Here is a 27,268-nt window from a genome sequence, read left to right on the forward strand (position 1 = left end):
TTTCGCTATTTTGCCAATCATAATTCATAAATTGTCCAACTTTTTTGACAAAAAAGAGTTTTGCAACTATTCCGCCAGCAAGGAAACACAAATTTATGTGTATCCAGTGCGTCCTTTACGTTTAAATAGTTCAGTTTATTGTCAAGTTGTGCCTCTATACGCCATATTTACGGAATTGATGATACGAGCTGATACGGAATTTTGAACCCAAATTTCTTGAAATATACATTACCTTTTTAACTTCTCGCCACGAAATTGGATTCATAAGAAGGTCAAATACAAGCCTTCCATTATGGCTGGTATCATCATCTCGATTGGTGTCTTGTGTTAGTATTATTCCATATTTTGCTGGTAGAAGTTCAATGAAACCCTCCATAATTCACGACTACTGTCACTTGTGTTATAAACTCGATGTGTTTACTATATTGTCGCTCGGGTCCGCGACTAATCGCAGGGACCGGTCTATCATTAGCTATTCTATACACTTTTCAATAGCCTTATTGTGATGTGTGGGAGTTTTAAAAGCCGAGCCATGAACAAAATATAATGCGAGCACCCGGGGGCATCAACTTTAGAGGTGACGGTATGTGCCTGTCAATATATGCCCCTCTTTTGAAGCCGACTATACCCGATGACCAGGCACCTTCAGTTTTCAAAACATTATACCCAATGACCCCTTTTTCATTTTGATTGTACATAATGACCCTTTTTTAATAAAAAAAAACCCCAACGTTTTGTACTGATATGCGCCTACTTCGCGACGCTTGTAGGCACATATAGGGGCCTACCCATCAATTCTAAAGTTGAGTGCCCGGGGCGAGCGCATACTGCGGGCCAATGAACAATGAGATAGTGGCTTTTCTGATATCGCTTTGAGGAACTGTTGAAGTATAAATCAGCCAACGAGTAGGTGTGTGTCCAAATTGCACATCTTGAATTGAGACCAAGACATGCTGTTATTTCAATTGTTATACCGTTCCGGTTGGTTTATTACCTACCATTGCCTACGAGATGCAGTTCTAAGGTGACAGAGGGACAGGTCTGCAATTCGATTCCACAACCATTCATACAGGTCATCTGTTTTATTGTATTATCGTGCGAATTGCTCCGTGGTACCTTACGGGTACCTGAATTTTATTTGAATGAAGATGACTCTGTCATGCTCGACGTCATATTGCATAATTTCTATACAGTATATGCAATAAACCAACCAGAACAGTATAACAATTGAAATAATAGGCAGTTCTAAGATAGGTTAAGAAGAATATAACGTCACAATTCTGTATTATTATTCAAGGTTGTAACGTGTGTCTATGCTGTCATGTAGGCCTACCTGGCAACAGACACGCCCCGGTACAAACAGATGAAATTTGTAGAAAAGCGTGATTATGACAAAAACATTAAAAATGATACTTTGAGGTATTGTTTTTTTAATTTTTGTATGGCAGATCATACATACACATGTGCTGAGGTCAAAAAGGTACAAATTTTGTTTTTGACCCCTGACTCACCTGTCATTCCAAACAACCCCTTAAGGCACAGAAAAAGGAAATTAATACACAGGTCATGTTCTGAGGTATCCCTGATACCAAACATTTTATCAAATTTGGAAAATGTAAAAGAATCCCCAGTGACACTGTTGATATAAAAACATAGTTCATCCCACATGGGAGACACATTCTTGCATTCACAAAATAAATGCAAAATTGTTTCGGGCAATTCATTACAAAAGTAACAATTGGGTGAATCCATATAAAGGGTATTATTATAAAACATTTCCATAACATTCAAAAACGTGTTTTGAAAATATTCTAACATAATGTTCTTTATGTGCGGACGAAATATTTGGCAAAAAATGTTCGCAAAACATATTTTACAATAATATTGTGACAGCATTTTAGAAATGACGTTGTAGTGTGTTTTTAATTTCATACAAAACGTTTTAAAAACGATTTTATGAACTTTATAAATTTTTATAACCCGACATTTAAAGTTATGAAAACTTTGTTACTGACACCAAAAACCGAATTATAACCTTTTTATAACGTTTTAAAAACGACATGTCTTTGCTAGGAAGTACAAGAAAAATGGTAACATGCCTCTTGCTACCGTCTTCCTTACCCAACTTACGTTCCGCTTGCATCTTAAAGTCTTCGAACACATATCGTAGCTTTAACCAATTAGTCCATCAGGCAAACCTTATTCGTCTCTACACTCCAACGTTCCATCCGTCTCCTCCCTTGTTGTAAATCAACACGTCCGCATTCTGTCGTGGACACACATTGTCTTTCCTCGCCTCAATATACATTTTATATAGGCCTACATTCTGCAAAACTTTTGTATGTAAATTGGTAGCTTAGCATTTTTTTAATATCTATTTTAATACATTATGTATACCTTATTTAACATTGTGCTATCTACTGAAGATAATGTAGCTAGCATTACGCACCATATTTAAATTGTGCTATCTACCAAAAATTACATTATACGCATCATAGTTATGTGATAATTATACTATACTACTGAAGATAGCATTACGTACCATATTGCTATCTATCTACTGAGGATAGCATTACGCCGCACATATAAATCATGCTATATACGGCTGAAGAAGGCATTATGCACCATATTTAAATCATGATCTACTGAAGATTGCATTCTGCACCATTATTTAAACCATGCTATCTACTGACGATAGCATTATACACCATATTTAATTCTTCTGACGATTGTGCTATCTACTGAAGATATCATCATGCACCATATTTAAATCACGCTATCTACTGAAGATTGTGCTATCTATACGGAAGATATCATCATGCACCATATTTAATCATGCTATCTACTATACTGAAGAAGGTGTTATGCATCATATTTAAATATTGCTATTAACTGAAGATAGCATTATGCACCATTAAACTGCTATATCTACTGAAGATAGCATTATGTACAATATTTAAATCATGCTATCTACTGACGATACCATTATGCACCAAATTTAAATTGTGCTATATCTACTGAATATTCTTTAAATATTGCTATCTACTAAAGATAACATTATGCACCATATTTAAAAACTGCTATCTACTGAAGATATCATCATGCACCATATTTAAATCATGCTATCTACTGAAGAATGTGTTATGCATAATATTTAAATATTGCTGTCTACTAAAGAAGTTATGCACCATATTTAAATATTGCTATCTGCTGAAGATAGCATTATGTACCATATTTAAATTGTGCTATCTACTGAAGATAGCATTATGCACCATATTTAAATTGTGCTATCTACTGAAGATAGCATTATGTACCATCATGTTATCTACTGAAGATAGCATTATGCACCATATTTAAATATTGCTATCTACTGAAGATAGCATTATGCACCATATTTAAATTGTGCTATCTACTGAAGATAGCATTATGTACCATATTTAAATTGTGCTATCTACTGAAGATAACATTGTGTACCATCATGTTATCTACTGAAGATAGCATTATGCACCATATTTAAATTGTGCTATCTACTGAAGATAGCATTATGTACCATATTTAAATTGTGCTATCTACTGAAGATAACATTGTGTACCATCATGTTATCTACTGAAGATAGCATTATGTACCATATTTAAATTGTGCTATCTACTGAAGATAGCATTATGTACCATATTTAAATTGTGCTATCTACTGAAGATAACATTGTGTACCATATTTAAATATTGCTATCTACTGAAGATAGCATTGTGTCCCATGTTGTATGTTGTCAAGACATTCTGATGTACATGTATGTGTTTGTATTATTGTATGTGCAAATTGATTGACGTAGAAAAAATATGGAAAATAATATTTGAATAATAAAAAAAACTATTAAAATCATTTTATCTACTGAAGATAGCATTATGCACCATATTTAAATTGGGCTATATCTACTTAATATTGTGCTATCTACTGAAGATATCACCATGCACCATATTTAAATCATGCTATCTACTGAAGAATGTGTTATGCATCATATTGAAATATTGCTATACTAAAGATAGCATTATGCACCATATTTAAATATTGCTATCTACTGAAGATAGCATTATGTACCATATTTAAATCATGCTATCTACTGAAGATAGCATTATGCACCATATTTAAATTGGAAAATATATACTGAATATTGTGCTATCTACTGAAGAATGTGTTATGCATCATATTTAAATATTGCTATCTACTAAAGTAGTTATGCACCATATTTATATATTGCTATCAACTGAAAATAGCATTATACACCATATTTAAATAATGCTATCTACTGAAGATAGCATTATGTACCATATTCAAATTATGCTATCTACTGAAGATAGCACTATACGCCACATTTAAATACTGCTATCTACTGAATATAGCATTATGTACCCTATTTAAATCATGCTATCTACTGAAGATATCATCATGCACCATGCACCATATTCTAATCATGCTATCTACTGAAGAAGGCGTTAAGCATCATATTTAAATATTGCTTTCTACTAAAGATAGCATTATGCACCATATTTAAATATTGCTATCTACTGAAGATAGCATTTAGACACCATACTTAAATATAGCTATCTACTGAAGAAGGCGTTATGCATCATATTTAAATCATGCTATCTACTGAAGATAGCATTATACATCATATTGAAATAATGCTATCTACTGAAGATAGCATTATCTACCATGCATAATCAAATTGTGATATCTACTGAATAATAGCATCATGCGTCATATTTGATATCGAAAAGGTGAGCAGTACACATCCACTATTTAATTATCTGCGATTAAAATACTGCGTCTGACAAGTCTTTTTCTATATATTATTTATTCTCAATTATTTGTTAATGAGTTTGAACGTCATATCGATACATATTTAATGTGTGGATCGAAAACGGGCTTACTATTGAATACAATAAAGGTACAAATCATCAGTAGATATTGACGTTGTCATTGCGACATTACGTGAGGACGTAAGCTTAATTTGGCATCACTGGATGAATACTATTGAATACAATAAAGGTACAAATCATCAGTAGATATTGATGTTGTCATAGCAACATTACGTGGGGATATTTTGAAGCTTGGATGCATAAAGGCATGCGCGTATTTGGGGGGGGGGGGGCTTTGGGTGCGTCAGCCCCCGGGGTCAAAGCAGGGGCGGCACTGAAAATCGAAGGGGCGGCTGGAAGAAGAAGGGGCGGCAAAAAGAGGGGCGTCGGAAGAAGAAGGGGCGGGAAAATGAATTAGTAAAGAAAAAAGGGCGGAAAATGTGAAAAAATTGTACTATACATAAAAATGTGTTGCTTTTGGGGCGATTTTTTTTTGCTCTTAACTTTTTCAAACGACCGTAAAAAAAATTGGGGCAACCTTTTCGGGCTGTTGAGGAAGGGGCGGCAATATTGGTTTTTCTTCAGCCCCCCGGGGAAGGGGCAGTCACGGTACGCAACTGAAAGGCAACACATATGATAGCAAATTCTAATCAATAATAATGACAAGTGGAAAAAATAAGATTAGGGGTTGCAAGTAAAGCTAAGCAACGCATTTCCTTCAGGAGGACGAGGGTGTTTCCAGTATTAGGTCACTTGATAATTTATATATAACAGTAAAAATAATAAGATAATAATAGGATTAAATGTTGCCGAACTTATTACCAATCCCAAACAAAAATGTATACTAGTATATATGAGTCAAAAGTACATAATTCAATCAAATACAGGAACTTACGTTTCGTTAACACGGCGTTTCGTCCGATATACAATAGGACACCATAATCAGAACTGATTCCGGTCGATTGGCCATGTGAGATTGTACCCGACGAAACGTCATGTTAAGGGATCTGGAATGAGCGTTTTGAGCGTTTCGACAGTATTTTTTGTGGGACATGCGAGCACATCAGACATATCGAATTGCATTCTGAATACGAAGAATGTCTTTCTGATATCAAATAATTTTCATTTTTTGAAATTCACGATATAATACAAATTTTATGACAACTTATTAAAATGTGATATTTTTCACATTTTTGATATAACAGTCCTCGAAGTAAATTTTTATAAATCTAATGACATATTCTTAAAAGTGTATGTAGCTGGGAGGAAAAGCCGACGATCAATTGAAAATTTTGACCTTTCATATTGAAGATATGGATTTTTTCCGAAAAAGACCCAATTTTGGTTGGTGTTTTGGGGAAAAACATCCATATCTTCAATACGAAAGGTCAAAATTTTCAATTGATTGTCGGCTTTTCATCCCACCTACATAGGCCTACACTTTAAGTATAAATCATCAGATTTATAAAGTTTGCTTCGAGTACTGTTAAATATCAAAAATATCAATTTTTAATCATTTGCCATAAAATGTGTATTACATTGCGAATTTCAAAAAAATATATTTGATATCAGAAGGACATTCTTCGTATTCAGAATGCAATTCGATATGTCTGATGTGATCTAGTGTCCCACAATAATAACTGTCCAAACGTTCATACCCCACCCCTTAACGAAACGTAAATTCCAGTATTTAATCTAATTTTGTGCTTTTGTTTTACCAATTGGATTAATAATATACACCAAGATATAAAATCATAATACATAAATAATCCTTACCTGAGAGTATGTTCTGTTCCGGCTGCAAGTGCGCAACTTCAAAGACGTTCGCCATTCCCGGGTCGCCATTTTGGGAAAACATCCCTTTCTTTCAATTCACTCACATTTCTCTTTCTGTCATTCTCTTCCATTCCCTCCCTTCACTCCCTCTCTCACTTCTTCCCTCTCTATATATCTTTATTTCCTTCTACTCTCCCTCCTCCCTTTATATCCTTCTTTTCTTTCTCACTCCCACTCTCTCTATATTTATTTCATTTTCACCGAATCTCTCAAACTCTTTCATTACCTGATTACCTATAATACCCTTTCTTTATAATGAGCATGCTTATACAAAAATATGAATTAGAAAGGACAAGTATTGGAAGGTTAACAAAAATGATTAGGCCTGCTTAAAGGAGTATTTCGTGATCCTAGCATCCTCTATTTATGTCATTTTTCATTAGATATCTACGAAAAAAACCTATTCCCAAAATTTCAGTTGAATCCGATTTTGCGTTCGCGAGTTATGCATGATTATGTGTATTTACACTGCTCCATAGACAATGCGTTGTAATTTCGTTCTGGTGCACCAGAACGAAATTCAAATTTCACGATATCTTTGCTAAACGAATTAATCTGCAAGAAATATTTTGTACATAAACATTATGTAGCCAGAGGTTTCCAGTGATATAAAAATCTCAACTTTTTTTGAGAAAAGTGGGGGATGAGGCTGTGGATCACGAAATGCCCCTTTTAAGTTCTTTGTTCTTGTTTACATACCAAAATAATAATCTTGAAACGTATAGAGTTATTATTAGTATAATGAGAGAACGACAATGATGTAGCACTTTTGACTTGCAAACTTCAAAACTAAAGGATTATAGGCATACCCATTATTATTGTGTGGGTGGAGGACGAGTAACCCACAGTTTCATATTGTCGATGAGTTGAGATGTCAACAGAAAAGCAGACATACGCTTTACTTTTGAGCAGTATGTACAGGGTGATTTAAAATGAACTGTACCCAACTTAACCCATTTTTTTATATTTATTTTGCGGAGAATGTACATATCAAAAAACTATCATAGAAAGCAGTGATAAGTGTTCTGTAGTAGAAATTTTGAATTTTGATAATAAGTGGTTTTAGTCAGAAGATACCGAATTTTCAATTTATCATCGCATTTTTAGACCAACACATGGACCTAAGTTTATCCGTGTTCTCTACCACAGTAAAAAAATTGGTGTGTTTTATTAAAATGTACGGTACTTTTCTTCAAAACCATTTGAGGTAAAGATATGATTTTTTTCACCAATAATAGGAAACATACTATCCTGTATAGTACAGCTTACAAACACAAATTATTTAAATGTCGGTAAGTATTTTATTTTAATTTTTGAATTTGGGTACAGTTCATTTTAAAGCACCCTGTAAAGCCAATGGTACAAATAACCTTACCTATGCATGTTATGCCATCTCCACTGTAACCGGCAATACATGCACATGTGTATGAACCAGGGGTATTAGTGCAAGCAGCATTTGTATCACAATTATTATCAGCAGGCAAAGCACATTCGTCGTCATCTGTATAAAATGTTTTGAATAAAATATTTTTCAAAAAGACTACCAAAATTTCTATATTAGTATATTTTGGTGTATAAAAACATTGTATTAGCCGATAACAAGTGATAACGATGATGACGAGAGTGATAAGGTTTTGGAAACATTGCCAATGATAATTAATAGCGTTTATAAGGTTACGTGCGTTAGGTTAGGGTAACCTATAAACAAAGTGTATTAACTTTTCTCTTGATATAATTTATTGGCTAATTTCTTGTTCAAGATAGAATCATAATTCATAATATGACAAGCAATTATGTAAAGACACAAAAGCAACAATACTGACAGACTAAACAAGTGTGAATAGCAGAGGGGAGAGACAGAAAGAGAGGAAATGAGAGAAGACAGAGGGGAGAAGGAGCGGAGACAGACTCGTACGCCGGACTCGTACGGTACTTTACAAGTCTGAACTCTTTTATTTTAAGCACCGAATTAATACGGACTACTGAAACATCAAATTAGGTTGTCAGTGATGCCTGTGACAAAGTTAAATCGAAATTGGTCAAAGTATGTGAGTGCTAGAGTAAATAATGCAAGTGTTGCAAGAAGGAAGAAGAAAGAAGAACCTGTAAAAAAAAAGATTCAGCCTATGGTACAAAATTATACTTACCTGTGCATGTTACTCCATCTCCACTGTAACCGGTATTACATGCACATGTGTAGGAACCAGGGGTATTGGTGCAAGCAGCATTTGTATCACAATTATTATCAGCAGCCAAAGCACATTCGTTGTCATCTGTATAAAAATGTTTTGAATAAAATATTTTTCAAAATGGACGACTAGAAATAATTATTTTAAGAATTAAGAATTCGGACCAATTGTAGGACTATCGTGCCTGTGGTAAAATCTGAATAATATGATGAGGAACTTGGGTTAGAGAGGCGCTTGACCACTTCAAAAACCGGTTTGGCATATTATAATTTGTTTTATTCAACCTTTTTGGACACATTTGAGTATGATTTTGACAAGTGTGTGACATCTGACCCTACGAGTGTCATGTGGCATGTATGGTCATTGTCAGTGATGTTTGTGACAAAGTTAAGTCGAAATTGGTCAAAGTATGTGAGTGCTAGAGTAAATAATGCAAGTGTTGCAAGAAGGAAGAAGAACATGTAAGAAAAATGACACAACCGATGGTATAAAATAGACTTACCTGTGCATGCTACTCCATCTCCACTGTAACCGGTATTACATGCACATGTGTAGGAACCAGGGGTATTGGTGCAAGCAGCATTTGCGTTACAGTTATTATCAGCATTCAAAGCACATTCGTTGTCATCTGTATAAAAATGTTTTGAATAAAATATTTTTCAAAATGGACGACTAGAAATAATTTTTTAAGAATTAAGAATTCGGACCAATTGTAGGACTATCGTGCCTGTGGTAAAATCTGAATAATATGACGAGGAACTTGGGTTAGAGAGACGCTTGACCACTTCAAAAACCGGTTTGGCATATTATAATTCGTTTTATTCAACTTTTTGGACACATTTGAGTATGATTTTGACAATTGTGTGACATCTGACCCTACGAGTGTCATGTGGCATGTATGATCATTGTCAATGATGTTTGTGACAAAGTTAAGTCGAAATTGGTCAAAGTATGTGAGTGCTAGAGTAAATAATGCAAGTGCAAGAAGGAAGAACAACATGTAAGAAAAATGACACAACCGATGGTATAAAATAGACTTACCTGTGCATGCTACTCCATCTCCACTGTAACCGGTATTACATGCACATGTGTAGGAACCAGGGGTATTGGTGCAAGCAGCATTTGCGTTACAGTTATTATCAGCAGTCAAAGCACATTCGTTGTCTTCTATAAAAATGTTTTGAATAAAATATTTTTCAAAATGGACGAATACATTATTTATTTTTTTGAAGAATTAAGAATTCTGAACAATTGTAGGCCTACGGTATTGTGCCTGGTCAGATCTGAATAATATGACGAGGGACTTTGGCTAGAGTGGCGCTTGACCACTTAAAAAACAGTTTTGCATATTATAATTTGTTTTATTCAACCTTTATGGACACATTTGAGTATGATTTTGACACTGTGTGACATCTGACCCTACGAGTGTCATGTGGCATATATCATTGTCAGTGATGTTTGTGAAAAAGGCAAGTTGAAAGTATGCGAGTGCTACTGTAAATAATCCATGTGCTGACAGCAGTTAGAAGAACGTGTAAGAAAAAAAATTCAGTCTATGGTACAAAATTATACTTACCTGTGCATGTTACTCCATCTCCACTGTAACCGGTATTACATGCACATGTGAAGGAACCAGGGGTATTAGTGCAAGCAGCATTTGTATCACAATTATTATCAGCAGGCAAAGCACATTCGTCGTCATCTGTATAAAAATGTTTTGAATATATTTTTCAATAGACAGGCTCCCTAAAGGATTTGACCTTATAGGAACATACAACGGAAGGTCCCTTCTGAGTGATGAATGATTGTGCGAACTAGATAATGAACTAGACAACATAAAATGGGACATCATCATGATCATTGGACTCAGCGAACTTGGCGAAGTAAGACGAAAAGGAAAAGCTTCATATGATCTTCAAAGCGGGAATACTATATGCTACAGACGCAGAGAGAAGGATGGCGCTGGCTGGTGGAGTAGGATTCATCATAAGAAAATACCTCACAGCTAATGCTATAAGAGCACAGATGATAGAGTGGCACAGATGATCATCAAGTTATCAAACCAACAGAAACTGAGAATCATCCAGATCTAAATTATGATATGCCAACCACAAGCCGTAAAGATGACCCAGTTGATGAAGTATATGAAGACATTAATGGCCTTCTCAACCAAGACAAAGCAAGCCATACAATCATAATGGGAGATTTTAATGCCCAGGTGGGAACCTGGCCAGAGAGCGAGCTGGAGAGCAGGTAGTTGGCAATTATGGCATTGGCGAAAGGAATGACCGAGGTGACAAACTTCTAGACTTTGTTGTCAACAAAGGATTTAGAATCATGAACACATTCTTTAACATTATGTTTAAGAAGAAACCCTGTCTGAAGTGGACATATCAAAGTCCAACACAACCAAGAATGAAATTGACTTCATCATCTCAGACAAGCAACACATTGTTACAGATTTATCTGTTCTCACCAAATTCAACACAGGCAGTGATAACAGATTAGTAAGAGCTAAGGTCCGCATTAACATGAAACCGGAAAGAGCCAAGATAATGCCAATTTGAACCTAGGCAAGCTTCTTCAACATTCACTAGAGTTCCAGTTAGCCCTATACAGAACAAGTTTGATGCACTGGAAGATACAATGAAGGAGGGTGATCTTACTGAAAAATCCAAAAACATAGCAGAAACAATCAATAGCTATGCCAGGAACGTAACTGGAAAAGAAGTGAAAAAGGAGGAAGACAAACTCTCAGAAACCACTCTAAAGCATGTCAAAAAACAGACGGGAATTAACTGAATAATTAAAAAAAAAAGTTCAAGTTATTTTCATAATATTCTTTAACCATGTTAACAGTCCATGCATTATGTTGTATTACTTCCTGAAATGCCTATTCAGGTAACAACACAATCATGACAATCCGAAAGGCGTAAATAACGTCAAAATTATGTTTTTGGACCTTTGTAAGTAGTTACTGTACCGCTTCTGTTTTTACACCTTGTAATAAAAACCATAAATTGACATAACAGGGCAGCAATATCTGCAACTTGCATAACATTCTAACATTATATTATGTTATTTTTGTCTCCATTTACATATTTATAATTCTTCTTTAAATGTTGTTGCAAACACTTTCATAGCAATTTCCAACTCCATCGTTTCTATATTATTCAAAACCAAACCATCTAACTGCACAAGATCACCAATTTCCCACACCCATCGACTCGTCCACCCACACAAGGTTCTGAACAGAAATGTACAACCAACTACAACCACACAGATTTTCCAAACAATACCCGCCTCTACATATAACACCAATAGCAGCTAAGTACAGCAAAAGCCGAGAACCGCGAAAGCCGAGAATCGCTCTAGTTTTCTTTTTGCATTTGAATAAATCGGAATCAATACGCGGATTTTGGGTTTCTCTACCGGAAGTAAATTTGTGGCCGAAATTCCTACAATGCAATCAGCGTTTTGCATAACAATAGATACAGTTCGGAGGTTAATCAATATTCTTTGTTATGCAATACGCATATTGCATTGTGGGAAGGAATTTCGGCACAAATTGACTTCAGTAGAAAACCCTAAATCATGTATTTAAGATTGCTTCAAAACCCTACCGCCGGTCGACCGATTGAAGCCATCCCTAATGATTCCCATTGATTCAAACAAGGAGTTTATATAGGAAGGAGAAGAAATAGATTATGTAACGCTTATTGTTCCTTTGTGCCAATTGGAGTTCCCGACACGCTATTCATCGAGAGGTACCTTTTGTTCGAGAGGGCGCAACACTAAATCACTCCGCATTTTATGTAACAACGAAATTCGGCTAATATAGTCCATAGTGAATATGAGATTGTAGCGACCATATCTACCGACATGTTCACTTTAAATCACTCAATATTGGCTCATATGAATTCGACAAGTGTCTTTAATGATAACATGCAGAAAAAAACTGGACAATTGATCTCAAAAGCAATTCTCTGTGGCGGATTAAGAAAACCCCATTTTGAAATGTGAGTGGTGAGTTTAGTTTATTTTTAGCTATTTTTTTGCACCGCAAAATAGCGAAAAAAGTCAATGGTCATTGATATATGTCGACAAAAGTTTTGGAATCTAGAGAAACAGAGCTTTAATTTGATACCAAATTTATTTTGCCAAGTATTGCAGGGACGCCAGGAATGGCGCTTGAAGTAGGCCGAATTCACACGTTATCCTATGGGGCGCTGAATTAGTGCTGCGCCCCTTGTAACGGCCGTCGTTATGAACGCGTTCCTTTTACATTCTTCGCGCAAAATAAGAGATGCGCTTCACAAAATGTGTTCTATTTCAATCATGATGATAAACAAAGATTACAAAAGTCATCCTCATGAAAAATTATTGGAAAAAACACTTTATTGGCCGAGTAGGCGCCTACAAAGTCTAGATATGCGTCCAAAAATCCTCAAAAAGGCTCAAAAATGGATTTTAAGGTTAATAGACATTGTTAATCTGCATGAAGCCGTTTTGCTGAATATTCAGTAGGCCTACGCAAAAAGATCGTAATTGTTACCACTGGAACGGGGGGGGGGGTATTTATACTTCAAACTCAGTAATAAATGATTTGCAAAAGAAAATGGCAACACTGATAATCTAGAAAAGAAATTAAACTTAGTTCAAAGACGTGCTCAAATTGTCGTCTGTCACTAGTTTTGTGGGTTTTGTACAAACTTTCGCATATTGGAGGAAAAGTCGAAATATTCGATTTTCGGCATTTCGGCACTGATCTTTAAAACATCATTTCTCTTGAACGGAATGTCGCAGAGACATGAAATCTTCGGTGTTGAGCTTCAAATTTTCTCTAGATTACATAATGAGTAATAAATGTGGATTTTAAAACCTTTTAACCCCTTATAAGAGGGCGCAACACTAAATCACTCCGCATTTTATGTAACAACGAAATTCGGCTAATATAGTCCATAGTGAATATGAGATTGTAGCGACCATATCTACCGACATGTTCACTTTAAATCACTCAATATTGGCTCATATGAATTCGACAAGTGTCTTTAATGATAACATGCAGAAAAAAACTGGACAATTGATCTCAAAAGCAATTCTCTGTGGCGGATTAAGAGCAAACCCCATTTTGAAATGTGAGTGGTGAGTTTAGTTTATTTTTAGCTATTTTTTTTTGCACCGCAAAATAGCGAAAAAAGTCAATGGTCATTGATATATGTCGACAAAAGTTTTGGAATCTAGAGAAACAGAGCTTTAATTTGATACCAAATTTATTTTGCCAAGTATTGCAGGGACGCCAGGAATGGCGCTTGAAGTAGGCCGAATTCACACGTTATCCTATGGGGCGCTGAATTAGTGCTGCGCCCCCTTGTAACGGCCGTCGTTATGAACGCGTTCCTTTTACATTCTTCGCGCAAAATAAGAGATGCGCTTCACAAAATGTGTTCTATTTCAATCATGATGATAAACAAAGATTACAAAAAGTCATCCTCATGAAAAATTATTGGAAAAAACACTTTATTGGCCGAGTAGGCGCCTACAAAGTCTAGATATGCGTCCAAAAATCCTCAAAACGGCTCAAAAATGGATTTTAAGGTTAATAGACATTGTTAATCTGCATGAAGCCGTTTTGCTGAATATTCAGTAGGCCTACGCAAAAAGATCGTAATTGTTACCACTGGAACGGGGGGGGGGTATTTATACTTCAAACTCAGTAATAAATGATTTGCAAAAGAAAATGGCAACACTGATAATCTAGAAAAGAAATTAAACTTAGTTCAAAGACGTGCTCAAATTGTCGTCTGTCACTAGTTTTGTGGGTTTTGTACAAACTTTCGCATATTGGAGGAAAAGTCGAAATATTCGATTTTCGGCATTTCGGCACTGATCTTTAAAACATCATTTCTCTTGAACGGAATGTCGCAGAGACATGAAATCTTCGGTGTTGAGCTTCAAATTTTCTCTAGATTACATAATGAGTAATAAATGTGGATTTTAAAACCTTTTAACCCCTTATAAGAGGGCGCAACACTAAATCACTCCGCATTTTATGTAACAACGAAATTCGGCTAATATAGTCCATAGTGAATATGAGATTGTAGCGACCATATCTACCGACATGTTCACTTTAAATCACTCAATATTGGCTCATATGAATTCGACAAGTGTCTTTAATGATAACATGCAGAAAAAAACTGGACAATTGATCTCAAAAGCAATTCTCTGTGGCGGATTAAGAGAAAACCCCATTTTGAAATGTGAGTGGTGAGTTTAGTTTATTTTTAGCTATTTTTTTTTGCACCGCAAAATAGCGAAAAAAGTCAATGGTCATTGATATATGTCGACAAAAGTTTTGGAATCTAGAGAAACAGAGCTTTAATTTGATACCAAATTTATTTTGCCAAGTATTGCAGGGACGCCAGGAATGGCGCTTGAAGTAGGCCGAATTCACACGTTATCCTATGGGGCGCTGAATTAGTGCTGCGCCCCCTTGTAACGGCCGTCGTTATGAACGCGTTCCTTTTACATTCTTCGCGCAAAATAAGAGATGCGCTTCACAAAATGTGTTCTATTTCAATCATGATGATAAACAAAGATTACAAAAAGTCATCCTCATGAAAAATTATTGGAAAAAACACTTTATTGGCCGAGTAGGCGCCTACAAAGTCTAGATATGCGTCAAAAAATCCTCAAAAAGGCTCAAAAATGGATTTTAAGGTTAATAGACATTGTTAATCTGCATGAAGCCGTTTTGCTGAATATTCAGTAGGCCTACGCAAAAAGATCGTAATTGTTACCACTGGAACGGGGGGGGGGGGGGTATTTATACTTCAAACTCAGTAATAAATGATTTGCAAAAGAAAATGGCAACACTGATAATCTAGAAAAGAAATTAAACTTAGTTCAAAGACGTGCTCAAATTGTCGTCTGTCACTAGTTTTGTGGGTTTTGTACAAACTTTCGCATATTGGAGGAAAAGTCGAAATATTCGATTTTCGGCATTTCGGCACTGATCTTTAAAACATCATTTCTCTTGAACGGAATGTCGCAGAGACATGAAATCTTCGGTGTTGAGCTTCAAATTTTCTCTAGATTACATAATGAGTAATAAATGTGGATTTTAAAACCTTTTAACCCCTTATAAGAGGGCGCAACACTAAATCACTCCGCATTTTATGTAACAACGAAATTCGGCTAATATAGTCCATAGTGAATATGAGATTGTAGCGACCATATCTACCGACATGTTCACTTTAAATCACTCAATATTGGCTCATATGAATTCGACAAGTGTCTTTAATGATAACATGCAGAAAAAAAACTGGACAATTGATCTCAAAAGCAATTCTCTGTGGCGGATTAAGAGAAAACCCCATTTTGAAATGTGAGTGGTGAGTTTAGTTTATTTTTAGCTATTTTTTTTTGCACCGCAAAATAGCGAAAAAAGTCAATGGTCATTGATATATGTCGACAAAAGTTTTGGAATCTAGAGAAACAGAGCTTTAATTTGATACCAAATTTATTTTGCCAAGTATTGCAGGGACGCCAGGAATGGCGCTTGAAGTAGGCCGAATTCACACGTTATCCTATGGGGCGCTGAATTAGTGCTGCGCCCCTTGTAACGGCCGTCGTTATGAACGCGTTCCTTTTACATTCTTCGCGCAAAATAAGAGATGCGCTTCACAAAATGTGTTCTATTTCAATCATGATGATAAACAAAGATTACAAAAAGTCATCCTCATGAAAAATTATTGGAAAAAACACTTTATTGGCCGAGTAGGCGCCTACAAAGTCTAGATATGCGTCCAAAAATCCTCAAAAAGGCTCAAAAATGGATTTTAAGGTTAATAGACATTGTTAATCTGCATGAAGCCGTTTTGCTGAATATTCAGTAGGCCTACGCAAAAAGATCGTAATTGTTACCACTGGAACGGGGGGGGGGTATTTATACTTCAAACTCAGTAATAAATGATTTGCAAAAGAAAATGGCAACACTGATAATCTAGAAAAGAAATTAAACTTAGTTCAAAGACGTGCTCAAATTGTCGTCTGTCACTAGTTTTGTGGGTTTTGTACAAACTTTCGCATATTGGAGGAAAAGTCGAAATATTCGATTTTCGGCATTTCGGCACTGATCTTTAAAACATCATTTCTCTTGAACGGAATGTCGCAGAGACATGAAATCTTCGGTGTTGAGCTTCAAATTTTCTCTAGATTACATAATGAGTAATAAATGTGGATTTTAAAACCTTTTAACCCCTTATAAGAGGGCGCAACACTAAATCACTCCGCATTTTATGTAACAACGAAATTCGGCTAATATAGTCCATAGTGAATATGAGATTGTAGCGACCATATCTACCGACATGTTCACTTTAAATCACTCAATATTGGCTCATATGAATTCGACAAGTGTCTTTAATGATAACATGCAGAAAAAACTGGACAATTGATCTCAAAAGCAATTCTCTGTGGCGGATTAAGAAAACCCCATTTTGAAATGTGAGTGGTGAGTTTAGTATATTTTTATCTATTTTTTTTTGCATCGCAAAATAGTGAAAAAAGTCAATGGTCATTGATATATGTCGACAAAAGTTTTGGAATCTAGAGAAACAGAGCTTTAATTTGATACCAAATTTATTTTGCCAAGTATTGCAGGGACGCCAGGAATGGCGCTTGAAGTAGGCCGAATTCACACGTTATCCTATGGGGCGCTGAATTAGTGCTGCGCCCCCTTGTAACGGCCGTCGTTATGAACGCGTTCCTTTTACATTCTTCGCGCAAAATAAGAGATGCGCTTCACAAAATGTGTTCTATTTCAATCATGATGATAAACAAAGATTACAAAAAGTCATCCTCATGAAAAATTATTGGAAAAAACACTTTATTGGCCGAGTAGGCGCCTACAAAGTCTAGATATGCGTCCAAAAATCCTCAAAAAGGCTCAAAAATGGATTTTAAGGTTAATAGACATTGTTAATCTGCATGAAGCCGTTTTGCTGAATATTCAGTAGGCCTACGCAAAAAGATCGTAATTGTTACCACTGGAACGGGGGGGGGGGTATTTATACTTCAAACTCAGTAATAAATGATTTGCAAAAGAAAATGGCAACACTGATAATCTAGAAAAGAAATTAAACTTAGTTCAAAGACGTGCTCAAATTGTCGTCTGTCACTAGTTTTGTGGGTTTTGTACAAACTTTCGCATATTGGAGGAAAAGTCGAAATATTCGATTTTCGGCATTTCGGCACTGATCTTTAAAACATCATTTCTCTTGAACGGAATGTCGCAGAGACATGAAATCTTCGGTGTTGAGCTTCAAATTTTCTCTAGATTACATAATGAGTAATAAATGTGGATTTTAAAACCTTTTAACCCCTTATAAGAGGGCGCAACACTAAATCACTCCGCATTTTATGTAACAACGAAATTCGGCTAATATAGTCCATAGTGAATATGAGATTGTAGCGACCATATCTACCGACATGTTCACTTTAAATCACTCAATATTGGCTCATATGAATTCGACAAGTGTCTTTAATGATAACATGCAGAAAAAAACTGGACAATTGATCTCAAAAGCAATTCTCTGTGGCGGATTAAGAGAAAACCCCATTTTGAAATGTGAGTGGTGAGTTTAGTTTATTTTTAGCTATTTTTTTGCACTGCAAAAAAAAAAAAAAAAAGTCAATGGTCATTGATATATGTCGACAAAAGTTTTGGAATCTAGAGAAACAGAGCTTTAATTTGATACCAAATTTATTTTGCCAAGTATTGCAGGGACGCCAGGAATGGCGCTTGAAGTAGGCCGAATTCACACGTTATCCTATGGGGCGCTGAATTAGTGCTGCGCCCCCTTGTAACGGCCGTCGTTATGAACGCGTTCCTTTTACATTCTTCGCGCAAAATAAGAGATGCGCTTCACAAAATGTGTTCTATTTCAATCATGATGATAAACAAAGATTACAAAAAGTCATCCTCATGAAAAATTATTGGAAAAAACACTTTATTGGCCGAGTAGGCGCCTACAAAGTCTAGATATGCGTCCAAAAATCCTCAAAAAGGCTCAAAAATGGATTTTAAGGTTAATAGACATTGTTAATCTGCATGAAGCCGTTTTGCTGAATATTCAGTAGGCCTACGCAAAAGATCGTAATTGTTACCACTGGAACGGGGGGGGGGGTATTTATACTTCAAACTCAGTAATAAATGATTTGCAAAAGAAAATGGCAACACTGATAATCTAGAAAAGAAATTAAACTTAGTTCAAAGACGTGCTCAAATTGTCGTCTGTCACTAGTTTTGTGGGTTTTGTACAAACTTTCGCATATTGGAGGAAAAGTCGAAATATTCGATTTTCGGCATTTCGGCACTGATCTTTAAAACATCATTTCTCTTGAACGGAATGTCGCAGAGACATGAAATCTTCGGTGTTGAGCTTCAAATTTTCTCTAGATTACATAATGAGTAATAAATGTGGATTTTAAAACCTTTTAACCCCTTATAAGAGGGCGCAACACTAAATCACTCCGCATTTTATGTAACAACGAAATTCGGCTAATATAGTCCATAGTGAATATGAGATTGTAGCGACCATATCTACCGACATGTTCACTTTAAATCACTCAATATTGGCTCATATGAATTCGACAAGTGTCTTTAATGATAACATGCAGAAAAAGACTGGACAATTGATCTCAAAAGCAATTCTCTGTGGCGGATTAAGAGAAAACCCCATTTTGAAATGTGAGTGGTGAGTTTAGTTTATTTTTAGCTATTTTTTTTTGCACCGCAAAATAGCGAAAAAAGTCAATGGTCATTGATATATGTCGACAAAAGTTTTGGAATCTAGAGAAACAGAGCTTTAATTTGATACCAAATTTATTTTGCCAAGTATTGCAGGGACGCCAGGAATGGCGCTTGAAGTAGGCCGAATTCACACGTTATCCTATGGGGCGCTGAATTAGTGCTGCGCCCCCTTCGAGATAAAGGGCTTCCGCCATTAAATCGGTAACTGACCTGACCAGCGTATTGACGCTATAATAGGCAGGCTACTGTCAATAAGTGATGAAACGAAAGTCACGTAAAAGCGCCTATACGTACGAGAGGTACCTTTTGTACTAGTCCATCCCAAGGGTGTGCGTGAGTTGTCGCATGCACACAAAACAGAGGTTCACCTACAATAAAAACCTATTGCAGCGCCCAAATTGGTTTGGGCGCTCATTTGATTATTAACAGTGAACACGCTTTGCTCTACCATTTCGCTGCGGACAGTTCAGCAGCATAGGCAAAGTGTGCGCTCTGTATGGCGGATATAAGAATCTACACAAGTAAGTTGTCTACATTGTTTGCCAATAGGTCTATAAGGATTTGAAGTAATTATGATATCACTCCTACTGTAGTATTTTTAAAGACATTAGCCGCGGTCCACATCGTGTTTTATTATGTATAGGCCTAACATAGTATTTTACATGAGCATCGCGTATATAGGAGTCTACCCTGGACCTCAAATGTGATATATTTGCTGAAGCATATAGCCATACTATTTCTGAATCAATCAATAAAGCAAAGCAAATCATACTTGTAGGCCTATAATACTATATTAAATATAATTGCGGATCAACCGATGCAGCTCGATGAGCCCAATGTATTAATAAAAGCACTTGACAATAAAGTCGCCCAATTGAACAGCTGTAGGTGTTGATCGCACGACTTCATGAATATTGATTGGCAACATTTTCCAATATGTCAGCGCTCAAATCGGAAACAATAGAACAATAGGCCCTTCAGTGCGTTGGATTCAAATACCAATATAAAGTAATTATGGGTTTCAATAATGCGTTAAGAAACAAACTATCATAACTGTTCAAACTGGCAAAGGAAGCTTTTATATACTTTATAATGTGACATGTTAGCCAATTTAACATACCTGGGCATCCAAGTAGTTCGAATTTGAAACAACACCTGTTGTTATATGTTACAACTTCGACGCTGATGTATTGTGTAGCAACGGGTGAACTAAACATCTTGGTGACGAGGGTCTGCGATTCGACATTACCAACAAACTGGAATGTTGATAGAACAGAGAAGAAGGCGTTGTCGTACTCATTAAGGTAGCTGTGTACTCTCAGACATGCATGTAGTAAAAGTGCAATAACTTTGTAATTATTTGCGCAAGACATATAAAAGTATACATTTTTATGAAGGCAAGACATCAATAAATCTTAATATAAATACAGATTTGGGGTAAAAACAACAATTATGAAGAAAATCACAAAAAGTGAGTTTTTGGCAATATTTGTTAGGTACATCATAACAAAAAAACACTCTTTCCAAAATATTTTATTTTGTTTTTAGCTCAATCTTGAGGCTCCATTCCAAAAACGGTTTTTTAATTTTTTTGATATTGGCCTTATTTTTTGAGATATTGACCATATAAGGCATCAAGTTGAACTTCACAAAATTAAAATTAAAATTCACAAATGCCTATTTGCACAAAATGATGCCTAAAATCGGAAATATACCAAAATATAAAAAAATGAAAAAACCGTTTCTTAAGTCAATCATGCTTTTTATGATGATCATATTTGCTTACCTATAGATACTGTATTTATTGAGTTATCGTGTACCTAAATCGTCATTTTACCGAGAAAATGAACATTGAAATAATGGCCGTTGAAGTTTAAAGGGGTCACATTTTGCACTTTCATCGAATCTCACAGGAGAATGCGGCAGTTTTCGTTTTTGTACCTATTATTACGTGAACATCGGGTAAATCCACAGCCCCTTGAGAAGTTTGAGCGAAATCCATTCATAACTTGATATTTAAATCGGGGGAAAGAACTTGCAAAAACCCACATTTTATCAGCTAAAAGTTAGTAAAACGGAGCCATTTGACCGCTAGGTTTTTGTGAAATCAGTGCTTCCGCGGTGCTTCCATAAGATGCGCCGCGCATGCAGATAAGCGTCGCGTATGCGTAGCGTATTTGTGCGTTAACAAATTGCGCGATTCGCAACGCGATGCGCTGTTGCGCGCTTTTAGTACAACAAAGATTTTCTTTCCTTTTAAATTTCAAACACGAGTGGAATAGTGAAATAAAATCCTTAAAATATTGCAGTTGGAGTTTACAAATCTGGATTTTCATTCCTTGTATTTATAAAAACATAACAAAGTACAAACATATCAAAAAAACTCAATTTTGAGAAAGAAACAATGTCTAGAGTACACAGCCGCGTTAATAGGGGCTGTTCAGTAATTATGAGGGCGGAGTAGAATGGGTAAATTGAGAGGAAAGGATTTTTTGACAAGCCAAAGGGGTAAGTATTTTTAGCATACATTCATGGCCAGTGGCGTACCGTGGCCGCCCCAACCCCGGGGGGCTGAAGATAATTCAATTTTGCCGCCCATTCCTCAACAGCCCGAAAAGGTTGACCCAATTATTTTTTTCTCGGTCGTTTGAAAAAGTGAAGAGCAAAAAAAAAAAAAAAAAAGGGGGTTTCATGCGCAAGCGCCCTAAAAGCAGCACATTTTGATAGTATAGTATACCATTTTTTCACAATTTTTTATGCTTTATCAAATTGTTCAGCCCTTTTTTATTTACTAATTCTTTTTGCCGCCCCTTCGTTTTTGCCGCCCCTGTTTTTGCCGCCCCTTCTTCTTCCGCCGCCCCTTCATTTTTGCCGCCCCCTGCTTTTATCCCGGGGGGCTGGCGCCCCCAAAGCCCACCCGAAATACGCGCATGATGGCCACCTGTCAAATAAAGTGGTCTAAAAGCTTAGGAAAACAGAAATGTAAATTGTCCCGAGTCGATGCGCTCGCATTATTGTATTTAGACCATTAAGATTTGCAAACATTTGGCATATGCAAGGAGCTGGGGACGCAAAGATTTTTTGGCCGGGCTGGAGGAAGGGCAAGCAATATTTTGCACGCCGTTTGGAAATTTGTCGGGGACTCATAATTATTGAACGGTCGAAGGACACCTTAATTATAAATGGATATGCGGATCCCATCTTCGTCTCATGCATATCATCCATTGGCATATTGGCTTAGGAAGATTTTCAACATGGGGGGGGGGCTGAAAATTGAAAATGTTTTGGTGGGCCACGAAAAAAAATCCTGGTCCCGCCACTGGGCAGACAATTTTGCAAAACATAGGTCACAGACACCTATTTTCCCTCTATTTATCACAATTTTTTAACTTCACCTATAACTATACCCCCCCCATCCCCGGTTCCTAAGCCTATGTTATCATACCTGCGACGTTGTGCTGGCTTGTGATACTAGAAATCCTGCAGGACTGCCATTATGCTGACCCCCTACTATTTTATACTCGGTAATCCAACCGCCGGAAGTTGGACTTCCATTCGTGCTGAAACCCCTTGTTTTTATTCCAGACACCCACCTATAAAAGCAAGTAATAAAAGATAACAACAACAACGACAACAATAATAATAATTAATAATAAAAGCACTAATAATAATTAATAAAAATAATAATTACACTACTACTACTGCTCCCTGCTGCTGCTGCTGCTACTACTACTATTACTATCACCTGGTTGCCTAGCTTAGAGGTTTCAGAAAAAGAATAGTTTGCACTACTTGAGATGTCTAGTTACCATGGTACACAGTAAAGAGTTAACAGATATGTAGGATTCCATATTCAATGGCCTATCATTTTCCAAAATAGAACCAGTCCGGGATGTGTTTTGCAGCTTGGCCTGAAATGGTCCATCTTATATAGGAATCCAACGAGCCAAGTCATGGTCAGGCTTTGGTCGGCCATATTTGGATACCCGCATGCACCAAACAGGTGTTGTGAGTACCCAATTGGGTGGATTAAACCCGCTTAAAATTCGATGTTAGATTCTTTTGTGTTGTAAACTGTCATCATTCGTTTGTCTACGTGTTACACGGGTGATAGAATGCAGTTTATAATACCCTTCAAGGCCGCATCATCTCACATTTTAGGTGGGATAGTTGGGTACCCGTCGCGGCTAATGGCTGCCATTGAGGAGCAGGAATGCGTGAAATTGGATTCGTCTATATTTAGGCCTATCTGAAAAGCTATCAACTATAATAATGATCCTTACATTACTACACCAAGATCTACAGTGATCCAATGCGGTCCTGCTTGATCATAATCAGGCTGCCAACATTTGTCAGCATTTATCCTTGCCCGGTGTGGGCTCCAAGGTCCCGAATCTGGCCTTACAGAAGATGCTTGAAAATTTCCATCTGGTATTTTGGTACTATCGTCTATATCTAATTCTGTCTGACAAGCTGAAAGAAACAAACAAAGATAGTATCGTGTTCATAGCTCAGTAAGCAAAATTGTATAGAACAAGGTGTAAAAATAATATTATATATGCATGCATTACCCGAATGTACTTAGATAAAAATAAATAAATAAATAAAGTATAGGCCTACTGCGCAATAACAATGTGCGTATCATCGTGACATTGTCCACGTGCGCAATAACGATGTGCGTGTCGTCGTGACATCGTTAAGGGGCAGTTTCACTGTGCGCTAACGTGCGATCGTTGCAATAGCGTTACTCATATCGTAAGTCTTTGGATCAGGTGAGAGGCTGTGTAATAATTCAGTGGCGTAGATTTCTTTTTGACATTGGGGGGATGGGGTTGGAAAAAATTTATAGTGAAAAAATATAGTGAATATATTAAATATATGAATATTTTGCACTTTTGGAACTAAAATGACCAAATATGAGGTTAATTTGGTCAGAAATCCACATACAGGCGTCAACATGGGGGGTGAATGCAGAGGATGATTTAAGCACTTCCCAGCAAGTCTTGCGGTTAGCACAGCTGTGTGAGTGAACATTGATACCACTGCCCGCCCACTGCATACACACGTGCATGGTTAAATTTGAATTTGAACAGATATATTTACAATAAAAACACCTTCAAAAAGTTGGTCGATTTCACATTTTATGTTATCTACAGAAGGTGTGAATTATCCTTCATGCACACATCACTTTAGATCTGAAATCGACCAAGTAATAATGACACACGGGCAATTCTAAAACAACATCTTTTGCACAGAGTTCAATGGGATTTGAAAAGTAAAGTGGAAGTTGAAACTCTAGTGATAACACATTTACAGTGCATGATGGGGCTTCCTTAAATCATCCTCTGGGTTGAATGATTGTATGGACCCGACCATCCCCCTATTGGGAGGATTTATCCCCCGGGATCTTCCCGGGGATCTTCCCGGGATCTACGCCTATGCAATAATTGTGCATTGTGAAAATTTTCGTACGGCCGGCCAAAAATTGCTCGCCGGCCCCTCTCGGTCCGCCAAGCAATCTTTGCCCCCCCCCCCCTTGAACAATTTTTGGATCCCGATTTGCAACGTTTCCGTACTGTTTTCCCACGCCTTTTTAGAACGTTTAATTAAAAGGCGCCCCATGAATGTGTGCCAAAAATTGCTTCCCCCCTCCCACCTTCGGCTCGCCAAAAATATCTTGCACCCCTCCCCATTCTATCCTCCCCAGGCCTCATAATTAATTTATGTTTTTATTTAATGATAAATTGTTTTAACGTTCCCTATGTAGGCCTGTGTTTCCTGATTATACTTGCACGATTGAGATGACTTCTTACTTGATGCTAAAACCCCGGGTGCTAAAATCATATTAGCAAACGCCGTCAGTATAAGGAAGATAGCAATTCCAAGTTGGCTCCTCTCCATGCTGAGAAAGAAAGAAAGCACATCACGTTTAGAGCTATACATGTATATTCCATTTAAAATCCATACTACCCCTGTGGAAGAGTTTGGAAATATCTTCAACAGGGGGAGTATGAATGAGGACATTAGACAGCTCCATTTGAATTTCATATCACCATCTGAGAAAGATTCAACATGAATCTTCCACAGAAAGAGGATGAGTTTCAAATAGAGTCGGTAATGTTCCTTCCATTGAAATTTGTATAGGCCTAGAGACATTGCGATTTCCAAATGTAGCATCGAACGTACGTGGAATCTATTCCAAATTTTATGATCCCGTCACAGGAGAGTGGTTTTGAATAGATTCCACGTACGTTCGATGCTACGTTTGGAAATCGCAATCTCTCTACTCCCCCTGTTGAAGACTTTTTGATAAATTTCCACATGGAGAGTGTTGATATCAAATGGATCAGCCCTGTATTTGAAATGTGTACGAATAGCTGAAAAGTGAAGGATAAATAAAATTTCTAGGTACATTGTTATGAGAAATTTATAAAATGGAAATTATTAAAAAATAAGGGAAGTTCCTTTCAATTGCATGTCTGTACACTCAGAGTCCACTCGAACATCAAGTTTGTCATATTAATTAGGTTGATTTGCATGGGGTTATCACTTGCATAGTAATGTCATAATTTTAAAGCACATTTATACTTCTATAATAAAAAATCAATAAAGAGTACACACCCACCCCACCCACCCCCACACACCCCCACAAAAAAAACATTTAACATTAAAAAAAAAATAATGAAAAAAAGTTTTAAAAAATTGTCGATGCATACTTACCTGGTAAAGAGATAATTTAAGCCGGTGATGCTTCCACGGGTGATATTTCAAAACGCCATTGAACTTGTCGCAACGGATAGGTTAATTAAGTTCTGCGTACCGTGTTGGCAATTTGAAGTTAAAAGCTTTAATATGTTATCACCAGCCAATGATATCTTTCAAGACAACGTAGTTCTGGAAAAATATCAAAGTTATATCTCATCTATTTCATCAACCAATCAAAGTAGAATTTCGCATGGGAATAAATTAGTATGCTGGTTGTTCTGTCCTCTGGAGTTTGAGGAGTATATCATCCCATGTTAACAACAGGAACATACTCTGACCATAGTTCTCTAAACCGTGAATGTTTTATAACTCACATTGCAATGTGTTCTATATTCCAAGTATTGACTGATTTGATACACCATAAATTATGCTTTTTGCAATATACTAGACTGGTTGATCTTATTGGGATATTCAGTTGAAATCCATATACCCCTGTGGAAGACATAACTTAATCTTCCACACAGGAGTGTGAAATTCAAATGGGATTACCTGAATGGGTGACTCCATTTGATATCTACACCCCATGTGTGGGAGATTAAGGTCAAGTCTTCCATAGACGGTGTATGGATTTTAACAGGAATAGCCCATTTATCGTAAAGTGGGGTTGTCATAGCAAATAAAAAGTGTTTTAATAATTTGTTTTATTTCATAAATTGATTTGTCAAAATGAGCGAATTTTCAATCATTACACATTTTTGATGTGATCAAGCAAAATCAGTCGGAAGTCGGAAATATTGATTTTGAGATATATTAGAATAAAGGAAATAATTACTTCTCTTTCCTATTGTTTTGGAAGCGCTTCAACTGCT

At 36.5% G+C, this 27,268-nt stretch overlaps 1 protein-coding gene and 1 long non-coding RNA gene across 2 annotated transcripts; both read right to left on the reverse strand.

Annotated features, from left to right (window-relative positions):
• Nucleotides 1–8,845: 8,845 nt before the first annotated feature.
• LOC140139477 (uncharacterized) lies at nt 8,846–10,040 on the reverse strand. The gene is made up of 3 exons (XR_011857138.1): nt 9,923–10,040; nt 9,384–9,509; nt 8,846–8,965 (listed from the first exon to the last, which is right to left on the reverse strand). It is a non-coding gene; the product is annotated as an uncharacterized lncRNA (long non-coding RNA).
• A 394-nt stretch (nt 10,041–10,434) lies between these two features.
• On the reverse strand, nt 10,435–26,549 carry LOC140139581 (lactadherin-like). The gene is made up of 6 exons (XM_072161286.1): nt 26,415–26,549; nt 25,508–25,596; nt 23,978–24,167; nt 23,140–23,287; nt 20,815–20,950; nt 10,435–10,583 (listed from the first exon to the last, which is right to left on the reverse strand). The coding sequence occupies exons 2-6, from the start codon at nt 25,593–25,595 to the stop codon at nt 10,435–10,437; spliced, it is 711 nt and encodes a 236-aa protein (XP_072017387.1). The 5' UTR covers nt 25,596; nt 26,415–26,549.
• Between the last annotated feature and the right edge of the window lie 719 nt (nt 26,550–27,268).

This window comes from Amphiura filiformis, chromosome 18 (genome assembly GCF_039555335.1).
Source record: "Amphiura filiformis chromosome 18, Afil_fr2py, whole genome shotgun sequence".
Classification (NCBI taxonomy): domain Eukaryota; kingdom Metazoa; phylum Echinodermata; class Ophiuroidea; order Amphilepidida; family Amphiuridae; genus Amphiura; species Amphiura filiformis.